The 14,598-nt window shown below is 38.9% G+C and overlaps 2 protein-coding genes across 5 annotated transcripts in view; one reads left to right on the top strand and one right to left on the bottom strand.

Annotated features, from left to right (window-relative positions):
* Positions 1-4,809, bottom strand: part of LOC101853070 (pollen-specific leucine-rich repeat extensin-like protein 3) — a 20,053-nt gene extending 15,244 nt beyond the window's left edge. For both annotated transcript variants that reach the window (XM_005093497.3, XM_005093498.3), the window contains exons 1-3: positions 4,694-4,809; positions 2,735-2,777; positions 737-852 (exon numbers count right to left, since the gene is read on the bottom strand). In XM_005093497.3, the coding sequence (XP_005093554.1) occupies positions 737-852; positions 2,735-2,777 (159 nt within the window). In that variant the 5' untranslated portion in view covers positions 4,694-4,809. The remainder of the gene's footprint in view (positions 1-736; positions 853-2,734; positions 2,778-4,693) is intronic.
* A 764-nt stretch (positions 4,810-5,573) lies between these two features.
* Positions 5,574-14,598, top strand: part of LOC101852675 (1-phosphatidylinositol 4,5-bisphosphate phosphodiesterase gamma-1) — a 50,415-nt gene continuing 41,390 nt past the window's right edge. For all 3 annotated transcript variants that reach the window (XM_005093496.3, XM_013079830.2, XM_035968510.1), the window contains exons 1-7: positions 5,574-6,087; positions 9,626-9,835; positions 10,438-10,587; positions 11,003-11,096; positions 11,681-11,728; positions 12,680-12,761; positions 13,775-13,855. In XM_005093496.3, the coding sequence (XP_005093553.1) occupies positions 9,643-9,835; positions 10,438-10,587; positions 11,003-11,096; positions 11,681-11,728; positions 12,680-12,761; positions 13,775-13,855 (648 nt within the window). In that variant the 5' untranslated portion in view covers positions 5,574-6,087; positions 9,626-9,642. The remainder of the gene's footprint in view (positions 6,088-9,625; positions 9,836-10,437; positions 10,588-11,002; positions 11,097-11,680; positions 11,729-12,679; positions 12,762-13,774; positions 13,856-14,598) is intronic.

Raw genomic sequence — 14,598 nt, 5'->3', positions numbered from 1 at the left:
TCCGAGAAGGCTAGGTGTAGATCTTTCCTACCAAAAGATCAGGGGTGTGGCTGAAAGACAGCAGTAAGAAGGAGCCAAGGAATAGCAGCAGAAACAGAAAGGCTGCAGAAAGAGTCAGGAGCCCTGAGGAGGGGGCAAAGGAGGTGAGGGGATGGGGACAGAAGGAGGAGACAAAAGCAGACGACAGAATATTGCTAGAGAGCAGGAAAGGAGGTGAAAGGAGACAATTTTAGAAGAGAAAATTTTTCGGTTGTGACCAGGATTCGAATCCGGGACCTTTGAATGAGAGGCCAACACCTTAACCTCTAGGCCACGAGGGCCCCCAGATCTTGTTTGAGTTTCACGCGAATGTCTAGCTAGAGAAAAGGAAGGCCCATGGCTTCACCTACAGGAGTTCAGTGCATGAGCTTTCCTGCAGTGGGGACAACCTCAAGCCAACAAAATAAATGTAAACATGTTGCATCCCAGTTAATATAATTTAGATGATTAACAAGACACGCTGCTTCGACTTTGTCTCTTCTATCAGTGCTAATCTTGGCGGTATAAGATGCCACTAAAATCCTGGCAGGAAGCAAGAAAGACGATAAAAATTTACCCCAAACTGCGAATCAAACACACATCTATAACAGGCAAGGTCAAAAGCCTGATCATTACACACACATATGCGCTACCAAATCATATTTCCACTCAATGAAAGCAAGAGAAATATTTAATAATATCAGTTCCAACTTCTTACCTTTACAAAAATGGAACCTTGTACTTTTGAATCTCCTTGCTTTTTGTAAACATTGAGGGTAGAGTCTCTGTGAAGCTGAAGGAACGAATTGTTCCAGCCGCCATTTAGTATACTTTCTGAGAAACAGAGAAAAAAAAAGAAGTCAAGAAGACTCACAAAATATCTATGCAAAACTGTTATACATAGGCCTAACAAAACTAAGAAAAGAGATGGTAAGCACTCAAAATCATAACATGACAATGACATACAGATTTTAAAAAGTTTTAGGAAGTGTATTTTGGCACTTGCAACACAATACGGTCATATAAGTGCTGAAGATTAGAGGTGCTACAAGAGAGTAACAAACACAAAAAATAAGGAGGGGAGATAAAGAAGATAGACGTTTGATAGGAAAGAAGAAGCAAACCACACAAGAGCACCCGCCAACCACCCACATATGGATAGGACTGACAGGACAATCACAGGTAGGAAAAGGTGAATAATTTTCAAATGCCTGGCCACTATTAAACAGAACTAAACCATTGACTACCTTCCCCTGAAACAACAGGCAAAGACCTTTCACCACTGTATAATCAGTTGGATTTTTACCGCAACAGACAGAAGCCCATATACATGCACATTGGAAAACAAACTTAACAAGACTGTGAATCATCCCTTATACCAACACTTACTTCTACAACTGTACATATTAGAGCCTCCCTTTCCCTCCAAAACCCGGGCATCAAGAATACAATGGAAGCTCAAAAATAGATACATAAACACGCAAAACACAACTTAGCATTTGACCAAATGGAAATGAAAAAAAAGACCCAACTCAGAAGCAGTCTATAAGTTTGCACAAAGTCAATACAATGTCTGTGGTGTTTTGGATAAGCCCTGTATTGTGTAGGTAGAAGACATATAAGTGCTACTCCCGTGAAGGGCCAAAGATTAGAGTTCCTCCCATCTTTCTCCTGGCATGTGTCCAGAGCAAGTACTGTCAAACCTGTGTAAGACGGCCACCCTTGTCAAGGAGAAAAGTGGCCGTATGAGACAGGTGGCCGTCTTAGGCAGGACTGATCAAGATAAAGAAAACAAACCATTCCCATCTGAGACCCCAATCGAAAGTAGCCCCATTAAGTTGTCTTTGTTGGTGTTGTTGATTTGTATTTCGTTTGTAATTTTTATTTTGTCTCTGATTTTGCTCAAGAGTGACAATAAAACGAAATGTATCAAACAAGGAAGACCGAGTGCCATGTTAAAACAAACACATGGGTCGCCACCACTTGGAGAACGAGCGACACTTCTGTAACAAGTTCATGTTGACGTCCTTTGTTACTTTGTTACAGACTGGGTAAACAGTGACCCCTCATGAGTTCTGGGCGGGGCTTATGGGTTATGAGGGATCACACGCTTACCTCACAAGCAGCTAAAAATTGATAGCTATTGGTCAACAGTGGGAGGGGCCTACGCAACATGATCGGTTGGAGGGACTACCTAACAACAATGACAGGTGATTGAATTATGACGGCTCGCCCACAACGCCAGGGGCCAAAACACAATTTATGACAAAACATAATGGAGTCACCATGATGACCGTCTAAGACAGGTGTTATTGCTTAGTGTGATAGGGGTACTGAATTAAATTATGGTGGCCGCGGCCGCGTTGGACAGGTGCCCATTTTACACAGTTAAATTATATAGAAAAAACGCAAGGGGGGAAATGGAAAGTGTCCGTTTGTACAGGTGGCCGTCTTATAGAGGTGGCCATCCGGGCAGGTTCGACTATACGCTGCAAAAAGACCCAAGTTCAATTCCAACTCGAGAAAGACATTTTGTTGGTTACCTCTACCTTTCTGCTGGGAAGCACCCAACAGTGTGCTGGTCTGTAGGCAAAATTGAAACAACTTGGTTCCCTATTATATATCCAAATTGAAAATTGCAAATGTAATAATACAATACTATTCTACAATGAGAATATATTTAAAAAATGGAAACATCATTATTCATTCCACTTACTGCTATATCTCTTGACATAACCACATTTGACAATGTCCCCCATCTGAAATATGAAAAACATACAAAGATGAAAGTATTTTTATGCAATACAATGAAATCACGAGTTCAGTCTTGTTTAGTTTTGGTTTTAGTAAGGTTTTACGGCGCTCATAACTGCATAAGGTCATATGAGCACCAAGGGTGGATGTCAACAGAGAAGTTAAAACGAGGAATCAAGCTTACTCTGCTCACCTCTTTAGCCTCAACAGCACAAAGTCTGCTTCGACTATCAAGGCACCCCGGAAATAGCAGTTCACAAGAGAGTGACAAACATACAAAAGAAGTGAATAGGAAAAATGATGATTGCAAGGATAAGGAAAGAAAAAGCAGCAGTTCCCCCTATGTTTTCTGGCACAGAATGAGAATGACATTGATAAATCAGCCCAATTACAATTCTACTGTGCATAAGAAAATGTTAATATATCCCTTCTTTGGGAATGACCTAAAGACAACTTTAGTCAGTAGCACTGCCCTGGTGGGGGGGACTTCAGTCTGGATTTTCATACGAAAAAAATGTGAGGGAACTGAAACGTGCACTCTTGTGAATTATCCTTATTATGATTGTAAATAATAATCCAAGTTATTTGAAAAAAAAAATGTAGTCTTCAATCAGATTATCATATATTCCTCAAAGAAAAGGTAGCGTCAATTGCCACCAAGTGACGCGGTGGCAATTGACAAAAATTGACTTTTGTCAATTGCCACCGAGTGAAGCGGTGTCAAGTCTGAAAACAACACTATCTTTAGCATTATACAAATGTGTGTCCAATGGGTCAATTTGTTCTCAACTTATTTCATTGGAAGAGCATCTAGTCTAGAGCTACGGGACCAATTTGGCGTGTTTTCAATGAGACGTATCTAGATCTAGACTAGATCTAGGCTAGCCTTAACCTACACTTTGGTGTAGAACCAACACAGGCAATTCTAGAAGTAGGCCTAGAAGGTCACAAACGCACACGTAAACTCAAGCAGAAATTCACGTTATATCGGGGAACATAAATCGGGGGACGGGGGTCAGGAAAAGACACACACACACACACACACACACACAGAGGCGAACGCACAACACCGAGCACTCGCACACAATAAGCTAGATCTACCCACAAACACAAAAGAGCTCCAATTTACTCTGTGGCAATTGACAAAAAGTCAATTTTTGTCAATTGCCACCTCGTCACTCGGTGGCAATTGACACTACCTAAAGAAAATGCCCCCCTGCCCTTGTTTTAACCCATAATTTAATATTTTCCTGAAAATACTTGATTTGTAATGGTTTTAGTGGCTTTATGTGTGATCTGCAGCAAACAGTAGTCAGTGGCCTACTGCAGTTTGACCCCCAAAGCAGTGCATCTGTGTGCGGGAGAATGTAAAAATTTACCACAGTCTCTCTATGGCAACCGAAAGCTAAGTGCTGTGCTGTTATAACCTCACAAATATCAAGACTTTTGTGTGAGATTCAACGTAGTAATCCATGAGATAGAGAACCTTGCCAACTAGCCTACTAAAGGATGTGTTGTCAATGTTTCAGATTGCGCAATAATGTGTTCAGGTAGAAACCCCATATAATAAATTTCACTACAAGAATTTGTTCAAGGCCCATCACATTATGTCAACATACAATGTTATGATAGGTTTTGTTTTATTTTCGTCAGTCCTGTTATTTTTTAAATATATAAGTTAACGAAGTTCCAGCCACCGAAAGAGCGTCGACAATGATGATGAATTGTCATGTAGACCTACCGACAGCCAAGAATCAAGAAAGTTTTTATGTTATCATGTGTTGATTTCTAGAGTCTAGAGCATCTAATATTGAACTTCTAAGTCTGCACAGATAAGCCCCTTTCGATAACCGAAACAATATCTAGAATACTGTAAGAGTACCAAAAATGTGAAAATAACAGTTATGGATTTCTGCTTTACCTTAGATTATCACACTCCAGAAAAACTGGACGATGAATCTAGAATCTACAGAAATTTTTCTTCGTTGACCTGGTCTTGCCTTGCCTCCGCTGTGTTGTGAAAGTGTACTAATTAAAGGGACATTACTCATCTGGATGAGAGTCGAAAAATGCACTATGTTCCGCTACGTGCCCTCTGCGATCAGTTTGCCTTGAAACGTCACTTTATTTCCGCTGGGGACCGTAATGAAGGCCTATTCACAGTCTTAGGTGATAAAAGTACTGCCCATTCCAAGAAAAGAAGTAGAATACAATGATTGTGTAGCTATTCTTTTGATCGAGGTAAAAATCAGTGAAACCTTTTTTATTTTCTGTCTGATAGCCTTTACTCGTGTGCGCCCAATTGTCTATACATGTACTTGCTTTCATTGTAAAATTATTGTTGCTGATGTAGCAGCTGTGGGTAAATACACCAAGGAAGTGATCAATCAGAATCAGTATATTGTCTCTTTTCAGGAAAGCTTGTCGCTAATAAAAAGAATGCGCTGGGGGGTTTTCTGCAGAATTAGAATGTGCTGTAGAGTACAGATTAATAACACTAATATATGATATTGCATCTAGATCTAGAATCTATATTATTATTATGCCTCTGATTTTGATGTAGGCCTATATGATTTTATTTTTATATTTTTATCGTTATGGTTTGAAGGATATTTATGCTAGACCTTTAGCCAAATCTATAAACCCTCAATATGCCTCTCTTCAGCTTGTGCAGCTCTCTTTGTAGGCTTGCACAATGATGTTTGATTCTTTTATTTTTGACCACCTGTGCAATCATTAGCACGAAGCCTCTGTTGACCGAACGAGGTACACCCAGCGATTACTCCCCTTGTGATTTCACATCCTGTACCCGGAAACTAAACTCAGGCTGCTGTCAGTGACACTTGTGCGTTGCTACTACTTTTTTGTTTACAATATGTAATGAGTTAATAAACTCGAAAAGAAAGTCTGAAGTTTGGTCTTTGCTTTGAAATTTTGCAACCTGAGGTCTTGCATTACTCTTCTATTTGAAATATGAGTTTGTGATTGGTGTGTAAAGTGCCAGTGACGGTGTTTAATGTCTTGACTTCACGTAGATCTAACGAACTAGAGAGTCTACTGCTACCGCTGTGGTGTGTGTGGAGTGGAGCTCGGCAGAAACTGAAAAAGCATGGTTTGGATTTCTTGAACAAGTCCTTCTTCTTATGATTGTGGGCACTCTGATTCGCAGTTATGTCAACATTTGATGACCTTATTCTCCATTTAGCAGCTGCATTGTGTGCCTTGATTACCGGAAAGTGAACTTGTTTATGTTCGTTTTTTTTTTTTTTTGTGTTACAAGATTACTGCTGCAACAGCTCTTTGCATGAAATTCAGGTAGGTCAAGTCTGGTTCCCCCTACCCTCATTGTTTTTTTAGGGGGTCAGTCAATAATTCCACTGTGGATGTGCGGATTTTACAAATTTTTGATGTAACGAATATCTTGGTCTTTTTCTTGTCTCTATGTAATCATATTTTGTATTAAACTAAACTAATCTTTTGTGATCTACACATCTAGATCTAGATCTAGATCTCTATCTAGAATGTCTAGATCTAGATTAGATCTAGATTAGATCTAGATCTAGATCTAGCTACATCTAGACTAGATCTAGTTACTAGGTAGGTATTACGTGTGTATTTATAAAGCAGTGTCAATTGCCACCGAGTGACGCGGTGGCAATTAACAAAAATTGACTTTTTGTCAATTGCCACCGAGTAAATTGGAGCTCTTTTGCATTGGTGGGTAGATCTAGCATTGTGCTCGAGTGCTCGGTGTTGTGCGTTCGCCTCTCTGACCCTCTGTGTGTATGTGTTTGTGTGTGTGTGTATATGTGTGTGTGTATATGTGTGTGTGTGTGTGTCTTTTCCTGACCCCCGTCCCCCAATTTATGTTCCCCGATATAACGTGAATTTCTGCTTGAGTTTAAATTGTGTGCGTTTGTGACCTTCTACTTCTAGAATTGCCTGTGTTGGTTCTACACCAAAGTGTAGGCTAAGGCTAGCCTAGATCTAGGCCTACGTCTAATTGAAAACACGCCAAGTTGGTACCGTAGCTCTAGACTAGATGCTCGTCCAGTGAAATTAGTTGAGAACAAATTGACCCATTAGACACACATTATGTATTGCTAAAGATAGTGTTGTTTTGAGACTTTACACCGCTTCACTCGGTGGCATTTGACAAAAAGTCAATTTTTGTCAATTGCCACCGCGTCACTCGGTGGCAATTGACGCTACCATTTATAAAGGCCGACTGTATTTCTCCGAACGCTCTGGAAAATAAACTTTAACTACTCTATTTCTCCAAATGGTTTCCATTCTCGAGATTTTTTGGTTAAATGGCCATTATGACAATGGAGTGGCCCGCATGTGTGTGTAAGGTGTGAACATGGGGGTGGGGGGGTTAGTCTTTGCTTTAGGGGTGACTAAATGCAAACTGCCATTGTCGAGCAGTCTTGTTTTCTTGCCGTACCTTATGAAGGTATTTTCAAATGAAGTTATGGTCCGGAAACGTTGTCCCAATCAGAATAAAAGTATCTTAATCTTCTGATAATTAAAAATTTCTAGCTCTAGAAATTGAATTCGATGCAAAAAATGCTTCCTCCCAGTCCTCGCAGAATGAATGAAAGATGACGCTGTACTCTCGCAAATAACGAAAAAATCTCGAAAACGGGAACCATTCGGAGAAATAGATAGTAGAGATCAGGTTTATTTTCCTGAGCATTTGGAGAAATAGTCACTTTGCAAATAAATCATTGGTAAATTTTTATTTACGCACCCACACACAGTTGTACTGATTTGAGGGCTAAACTGCCGTACTTTTTGCTGCTGAACACACGTATGGCCACTATGACACTATGACTCTTGCAAATCAATTGTTTTCAAGTAGCCTAAATATCTATCCTAATTGCCAAAACATCAAATCATAGTGAAATGCATGGCCCCTGCCTAATTGCCAAAACATCAAAGATTGCTATTTACTTGAAAACAATTGATTTGCAAGGGTTTTAGTGGCCATACATGTTTTGCAGCGAAAATGATGGCAGTTTAGCCCTCAAATCAGTACATCTGTGTGTGGATGCATAGTAAAAATTTACCCTTTGTTTGAACTAGCTTTCGTATCCAAATTGATATAGGCCTGCTCTTACTATTTTTTTCTTCTCAGAACGTAGTGTACAGCATCAGTTCAACGACGCAGAGCAAATGATCGACCGCTTTGATCCAGATCGTTTCTTTTAAAGTTTTGTAAGCACAAGAAATTAAGCACTTTTACAAGAGATTGGACTCAATAGAGCGCTGAACTGCAAAAATGGAGTAGAACTAGATCTAGATTTATAAGGGGAAGGAGCTTGGAAACTGCCAGTGCAAACCGCGTGCTATGCAAAATCATCGAATACCAGTCATTTCATCACACAGTCATTCTGTCACACCGGTGCAGTCAAGACGTCACAGTCATCTCGTCACACCACAAATCCACAAGGTTGAATGAAGATGGTCATTTCGTAGCACACTTGCGAACCTCAAACGCGCATTCTCATGGCAATCGCAAATCACGATTTTTGGGGGAGGATTGGGGATGTGTGTGGAAGGACAGGGGGGGGGGGGGGGGGGGGGGGCTGTGCGAGTCGTCGTGCCTACCTGATCAGCTACATCGTTCATTTATATGTAGGCCTATTGACAATGTTATTTAAAAAGCTATTTTTCAGCTATGGAACAGTTTACACAAAGATTTAATTTACGTAAAAAAATTATTTAAACTTAAAAAAAAAAAGCTTTAGGCTGATCCTCCATAACTCTACTAGCATAAATAACAAATTTGGAGAGATATATTTATTAAGCGAAGTCATTTCGTCTCCCGTAATTGGGGTGTGACGAGAAGACCGTGTGATGAAATGACCAGTTATCAAATTATCACTATTTTTCAGAATCACGATAAAATGCCGCGGCGGGCATCCCCCTTGCGAGGTCAAACTAGTCAAACAAGATGGCTGTTACTATAAATATCTGCCATTGGCATTTAGTTGTCGTTCTCTAGCTCTCCGTTTGTATGATTAGTGCACCCAGCAGACTGTTAAAGATTATGAAGTAATCTTCTTTTATAACCTGTTGCTGTTCAGCCTTGGGGGTCTCTACGAAAGGGATGGCCTCCAAAACATGATACCATGGGTTGTGTTCTCCTCAGTGACTGCTTTGCATGCATTGGATTAAAAACCCTTCCCGCCTCATGCGCATGATTTTCAGCAGTGCTTTTACCTCCCTCCATCCCAAGAGTGTATATTCTCAGTTTGGGGGGGGGCTTGTACCTACATTATATTCAAGGGGGGGGGGGGGGGGTTACCGAATTTGCGCATTTTTTAAAATTAGCGAACCTAATTAATAAAAACTTAAATTTTCATAGTATTTGTTAATTTACCGTTACACATTGTTAGATGTTATTCTAAACTTCATTACAAAGATACTGCTTCACTTTTTAGAATCCATGCCTCTTTTTCTAAAATACTACTTGTATTGGCTGGGACTAGGGTTAGGGAGTGCGCAAAAAAGGCTGGGGCGGGAAGGGTTAAATTAAATGTTTATTTTCACTCGGGCACACAGACGACACACAGATGTGTGCTTCATAGAGTTCAAACCTATATTATCTTTGACTTGAACACACCTGGCCACTAAAAATGTTACTAGAAAGCAAGTTTTGAAGGAAATTTCAACCCTAATAAAATAGCCAAACATCAAATTGTGGGAAAATACAAGGGAGCAAACCCCTCCTGAACAACCCCCTCCCGATTTTTAAAACGTAATGGTTAACCACACACTTCCTACCCTTCAAACACTTGACTCAAAGCAAGTGATGTGTTCACTTTTTTCTTTTCTCTATCCTCAGGCTACAAGTGAAAGAAAATGGCGGCTCTTATGGTGAATGGGGGACCTCCAACCCCAGACATGGTAGAAGTAATGCGGATCCTTGAAATGGGCCTAGTCACCACAATATTTTTCTACAGAAAGCGCCCCGAGCGAAGAACTCTGAAAATTAAGTTGGAAAGTCGGCAGCTGATGTGGATCAAGAGTCAAGCTGGGAGACCAGAAGGAATAGGTAAGAATGGTTGTTATTTATTGTATGTCTTTGCTTTCTCTTCTTTATTTGAAAGTCTTTGCCACTGAATAGAGTGTTTGACGGAACAGTAATCCTTTGCATTTTACTACCTCTACAGTGTACATTAGTGCCTTTTACAGTCTTATAAATGATAACATTATAATATTGAGGAAAATTGCACTATAGCTTCTTGTGTGTTTCTGGTCAATATGAAGTCAGAGGGTTACTGCTTATTGTGTATATTCACAAAGAGTTGGATGTCTTGTATTTGAATACTACTGAGGCCTTGATTTAATGCTGAAGGGCAGTTTTTTTACGTTTTACAAAAACTTTGGAGCTGAGCCTATCTTTTGATTCCAGTATTGTGTTGCAGATTGATATTGTTTTCCATGGTCCCACCATGTTGTGCCATCCGGCCATCTCTTTTTTAAACACTTGCAGTAACTTTGATTTTTGTTTCAGTGAAAATGCTTTCTTTATATGTGTATTGTTTGATTTTCAAGAAAATGAGAAAAATGCAATGCCCAAATTTAATGCATTGATCTTCATTGTAATAGCTATGTTATCAATATTATTACTTGTCTAAATGTACTCCCAATCAGCAAACCTCAGAGATGTCAAAGAAGTTCGCTGTGGGAAGAATTCAAAGGACTTTGACAAGTGGCCTGATGAAGCTAAAAAGGTGGATGCTCGCAACAGCTTCACTGTTTATTATGGCACTGACTTCAAGCTGAAATCCCTTTCAGTTGTTGGTAAGTTTTAACTTCATTTTGTGTTTTTGCTTTCTATTCTTATAATTTTTTTACATCTTTTGCATCCATTATATATAGGTATATTGCATATCAGAAGGCTGTGGGTGGTGAAGAGAGTGTTGTCCGAAGTTTTTATTCAAATGATTTTCCAAACCGAAGGGCTAGAACCCAAATGGCCGCTGGATCGGAAAAGTAAAGTAAAGTAAAGTATTCAAATGATTTTAGAGCCCGCACTGCTGTCAAATTTATCGATTTGGATATATTTTGGAATGCAGAAAAATGTTCGGGAGGAGGGGGGGGGGGTGTTCAGAGATATTATGACTTATGGCCATAGCATCCTGTTATTTCCGTCTGTTTTCAACTTTTTTCTGACTAATATTCCTTTTTCCTTGATAACATGTTATGTCTGTTCCAGCCAATGACCATGACGAGTTCAACCATTGGAGCAAGGGTCTGGACTACCTTGTCAGGGAAACAAAAGAAGCATGCTATCAGCTTCAGCTTGAAAGGTAATAAAGTAAATAGTTTTGCCATGCTTGTTCATGGGTGCAACTGATTGTTGAAGAGATTTCTGTTAATTAGTTTCTTTTCGGCTTTGTTGCATCGAAGAAATGATTTCTGTTATTTACCTTTAATCATAATAATACTAATAAATTTCATTTATATAGCGTTTTTCCACAAAGAAGTGCTCAATGCGCTGCACAATAATACAAAGAACATATGAAGCGCACAGCTCCTATAGTAATCCTCTTTTTCTCTCTCTCTCTCTCTCTCGCTCTCTCTCTCTCTCTCTCGCTCTCTCTCTCTCTCTCGCTCTCTCTCTCTCTCTCTCTCTCTCTCTCTCTCTCTTCTCTCTCTCTCTCTCTCTCTCTCTCTCTCTCTCTCTCTCTCTCTCTCTCTCCCTCTCTCTCTCTCACATATCAATGCTTTGCTTCTTTTTGACCTCCAGGTTTCAGTCTCTTCAACTGTACCCCTTCTCAAGTTTTGTGTACTGAATATGAAGGAGGTTTATTTTTTACTCACATTTATTGTATAGGTAGGGTAATGTCTTTTTTTCAAATGGTAAGTCTTCCATCTTTTTTGTGCATTTCAGATGGCTCAGGAAAGAATTCTACCTCATGGAAAAGATTGGATCTTATGTGTAAGTTTGTACCTTTTTAACAGTTTCATCAAACTGAATTATTGATATATTCCTAACTAAGTAACTTCAAAAGTGGTGTTTGCTGCGTTTTGTCATATATATATAATATGTGTATGTGTTGTGATATTTTTGTTGAAAACTTAACTTTTGTTGACTCACTGCAATATATACCGTATATTTGCCTATAATACACCGTTGAGTATAAAACTCGGGGGGGGGGGGACGGGATTGTTATACTTTGACTCTAAAATCGGCTTGTTGTTTTTTTATAGTCGTGCATATGAAGGCAGCTCAACATGCATGAATTAAAAAACTGAGCAGAGATCAAATATAGTGTCTTTATGATTTGTTGCTATTTGTATGAAATTGATTTAATCTGTGAAATGTGGGTGGTTGGCGGGTGCTCTAGTGTGGTTTGCTTCTCCTTTTCTTTCAAAGATCTATTGTCATTATCTCTCCTTCTTTTTTGTGTTTGTTAAGTTACTCTCTTGTAACACCTCTAATCTGTGGCACTTATGTGACCTTATTGTGTTGCAAGTACCATAAACATTTACTAACTGGGTGGTTAGCGGGTGCTCTGGTGTGGTTTGCTTCTTCTTTCCTATGAAACATCTATCGTCTTTATCTCCCCTCCTTCTTTTTTGTGTTTGTTACTCTCTTGTAACACCTCTAATCTTCGGCACTTATATGACCTTATTGAGTTGCAAGTGCCGTAAAACTCTTACTTTAAAAAAAACACTTACTAAAACAGAAATCTGTGAAATGCTATTCTGCATTACTTCCACTACATTGGACGTGATCCTGACTGTATACCGTGTGTGTAATACGGGGTGTATGCTTTTGGACCTCATATTTTTTTTAATGCTCGTATTGTGAATATTTACTATGTGAATATACTTGATACTGTTCACTGTTCTGAAGTCTTTTTTTTTTTTAATTTTTTTCTTTCAGAGTAACTTTAAAAAATATGAAAGCCTGGCTGCCAAGAATAAATTTCAAGATGTCTATCAACAAATTAAGAGAGCGTTTCCAGGTATGTTGGTTGTTTTTGTACTTTTGCATTCTACCACTGTGTTGACAATTTTTGTGCTCATTGCCTATTACCCAATCGTAAATCTCAAGATCTATGCTTATCCCGTTGCCCCTCCCCTGTACCTGTCGAAAATTTATGATTTTATAGCTTTCCATCTTTGACCGATTTCCCCCACCTTTGTCATTATGCACCATTACGTTGTGACCACACCAAATAAAATTCAGTCTGTCTCGCAAGTTCAGGAATAGAGAAAACTTCTGCAATGGTCAGGGAAGAGTTCACAGTTCAATGTGATCCCGCCTGGAGGGAGTCGATGTGAGTTTAGGTGGAGAGCTCAAATGCGGGTGCGATGTTTGGGAAAAACAAATGCGTCTGTCAATTCTCACATCAGTGTGATCCCGTCTGGGGCAAACATTGTACATACGATTTCATTGAGTTTTACAACGCTTATGTGTGATCACATTCACGAGAGTGGCTGATCTTTGACACGGCTGGCAGTTCATTGATCTCAACTTTTCCCTTTCAGTTGATCGGCTGTGCCGGCCCAGATTTTTATTCCGTAAATTATTATCTGAAATGCGGGATCTTAGCCGAATGTAGACCTTCAGAGTGAATCAGAGCGGGATCTTAGGGCTGAGTTTTGTAAAGTAAAAATTCTGTTCTCTTAAAACAGTGGGATCTTAAGTGAACCGGGATCGTAAGCGGTGGGATCTTAGGCTGAGACTACTGTATTTATGAAATCCCCCAAAATTTTGCAACAAAAAATCCCAATGATTTTTTAATTTACCAATGGATTTTTAAAATCTAAAAACCACAGCTCTTAGAATTTACTCCTCTTTCATTTAAGCTTGTTTTCATTGCTACTCTTAGTATCACTGTGTTGCAGCTTTTTATTATAAAAAGTAATAGTGTGGTTTATGATCCGTTTATTATAATTGTTACTGTATTGCTAAAAGAATCTTTTAATTTGTGTTTATGAAGAGTTCCATATTTTTATATTTTTTCCAATACAGGAATTTGACACTGACGGGAAAGGAGAAATTAACTATGAGCAGTTTGCTGCCCTTTATCACAAACTTATTCATGTGCAGTCGGTAAGTATTGCTTGATTACTAATTTCACTATCAATTCTGATGAAATTCCACTGAACTAACTGACTATATTCTTCTAGTGTCTATGCTTTTTTTTCTTGGTTAAAGAGGCTTCTCACATTTATTACGTGTGTGTAAAATGTTCAGTATGGCTGGGAAGAAAAGAGTTGAGATTCGAAGATTACTGGAACGCAAATTATCATTCATGGGGGTGTGATGGGGTAAAGAACTTGAATTCAACTATTTTTACTTCATGATTACAAACAAAGGTTTCAAGTACTTTAATTTCCATGCGACAGTGTTGAGTTCCAAATGAATTTCTATTAATTTCGTCAAATAAATGGGTTTTTTAAACTTAACCTTCAATCTTTATTTTGAGTTTCAAGTCATGTTTGAATTCAGCAAAGGGGTTTTATTTGATTACAAATCTTCCAGAAAGACACTTGTTGGTGATATGCTTTTTTTTTTAAACCAAGAGAGAAGCTCACAAGCTGCGCAAATTCACAAGTGGATGTGGATCTTTTAATTTTCAAAATGTGGCAAACTTTTCTCTGCCAGGATTGGTCTCATCAGCCACAGCAGAAGCCATAAGTCATCATCTTAACCTTTATTTCTGTTAATTCTTCAATTTCACTGGAGAAATATTCTCCTCTGCAAATGTATTGGTCGTTATCAGACATGGATTAGCGGGCTATTATTATTATTATTATTATTATTATTATTATTATTATTATTATTATTAAAGA

This window comes from Aplysia californica, unplaced genomic scaffold, assembly GCF_000002075.1.
Source record: "Aplysia californica isolate F4 #8 unplaced genomic scaffold, AplCal3.0 scaffold00065, whole genome shotgun sequence".
NCBI lineage: Eukaryota > Metazoa > Mollusca > Gastropoda > Aplysiida > Aplysiidae > Aplysia > Aplysia californica.
Note: the sequence above shows the minus strand (reverse complement) of the source record. Positions and strands in the feature narration are given on the sequence as shown.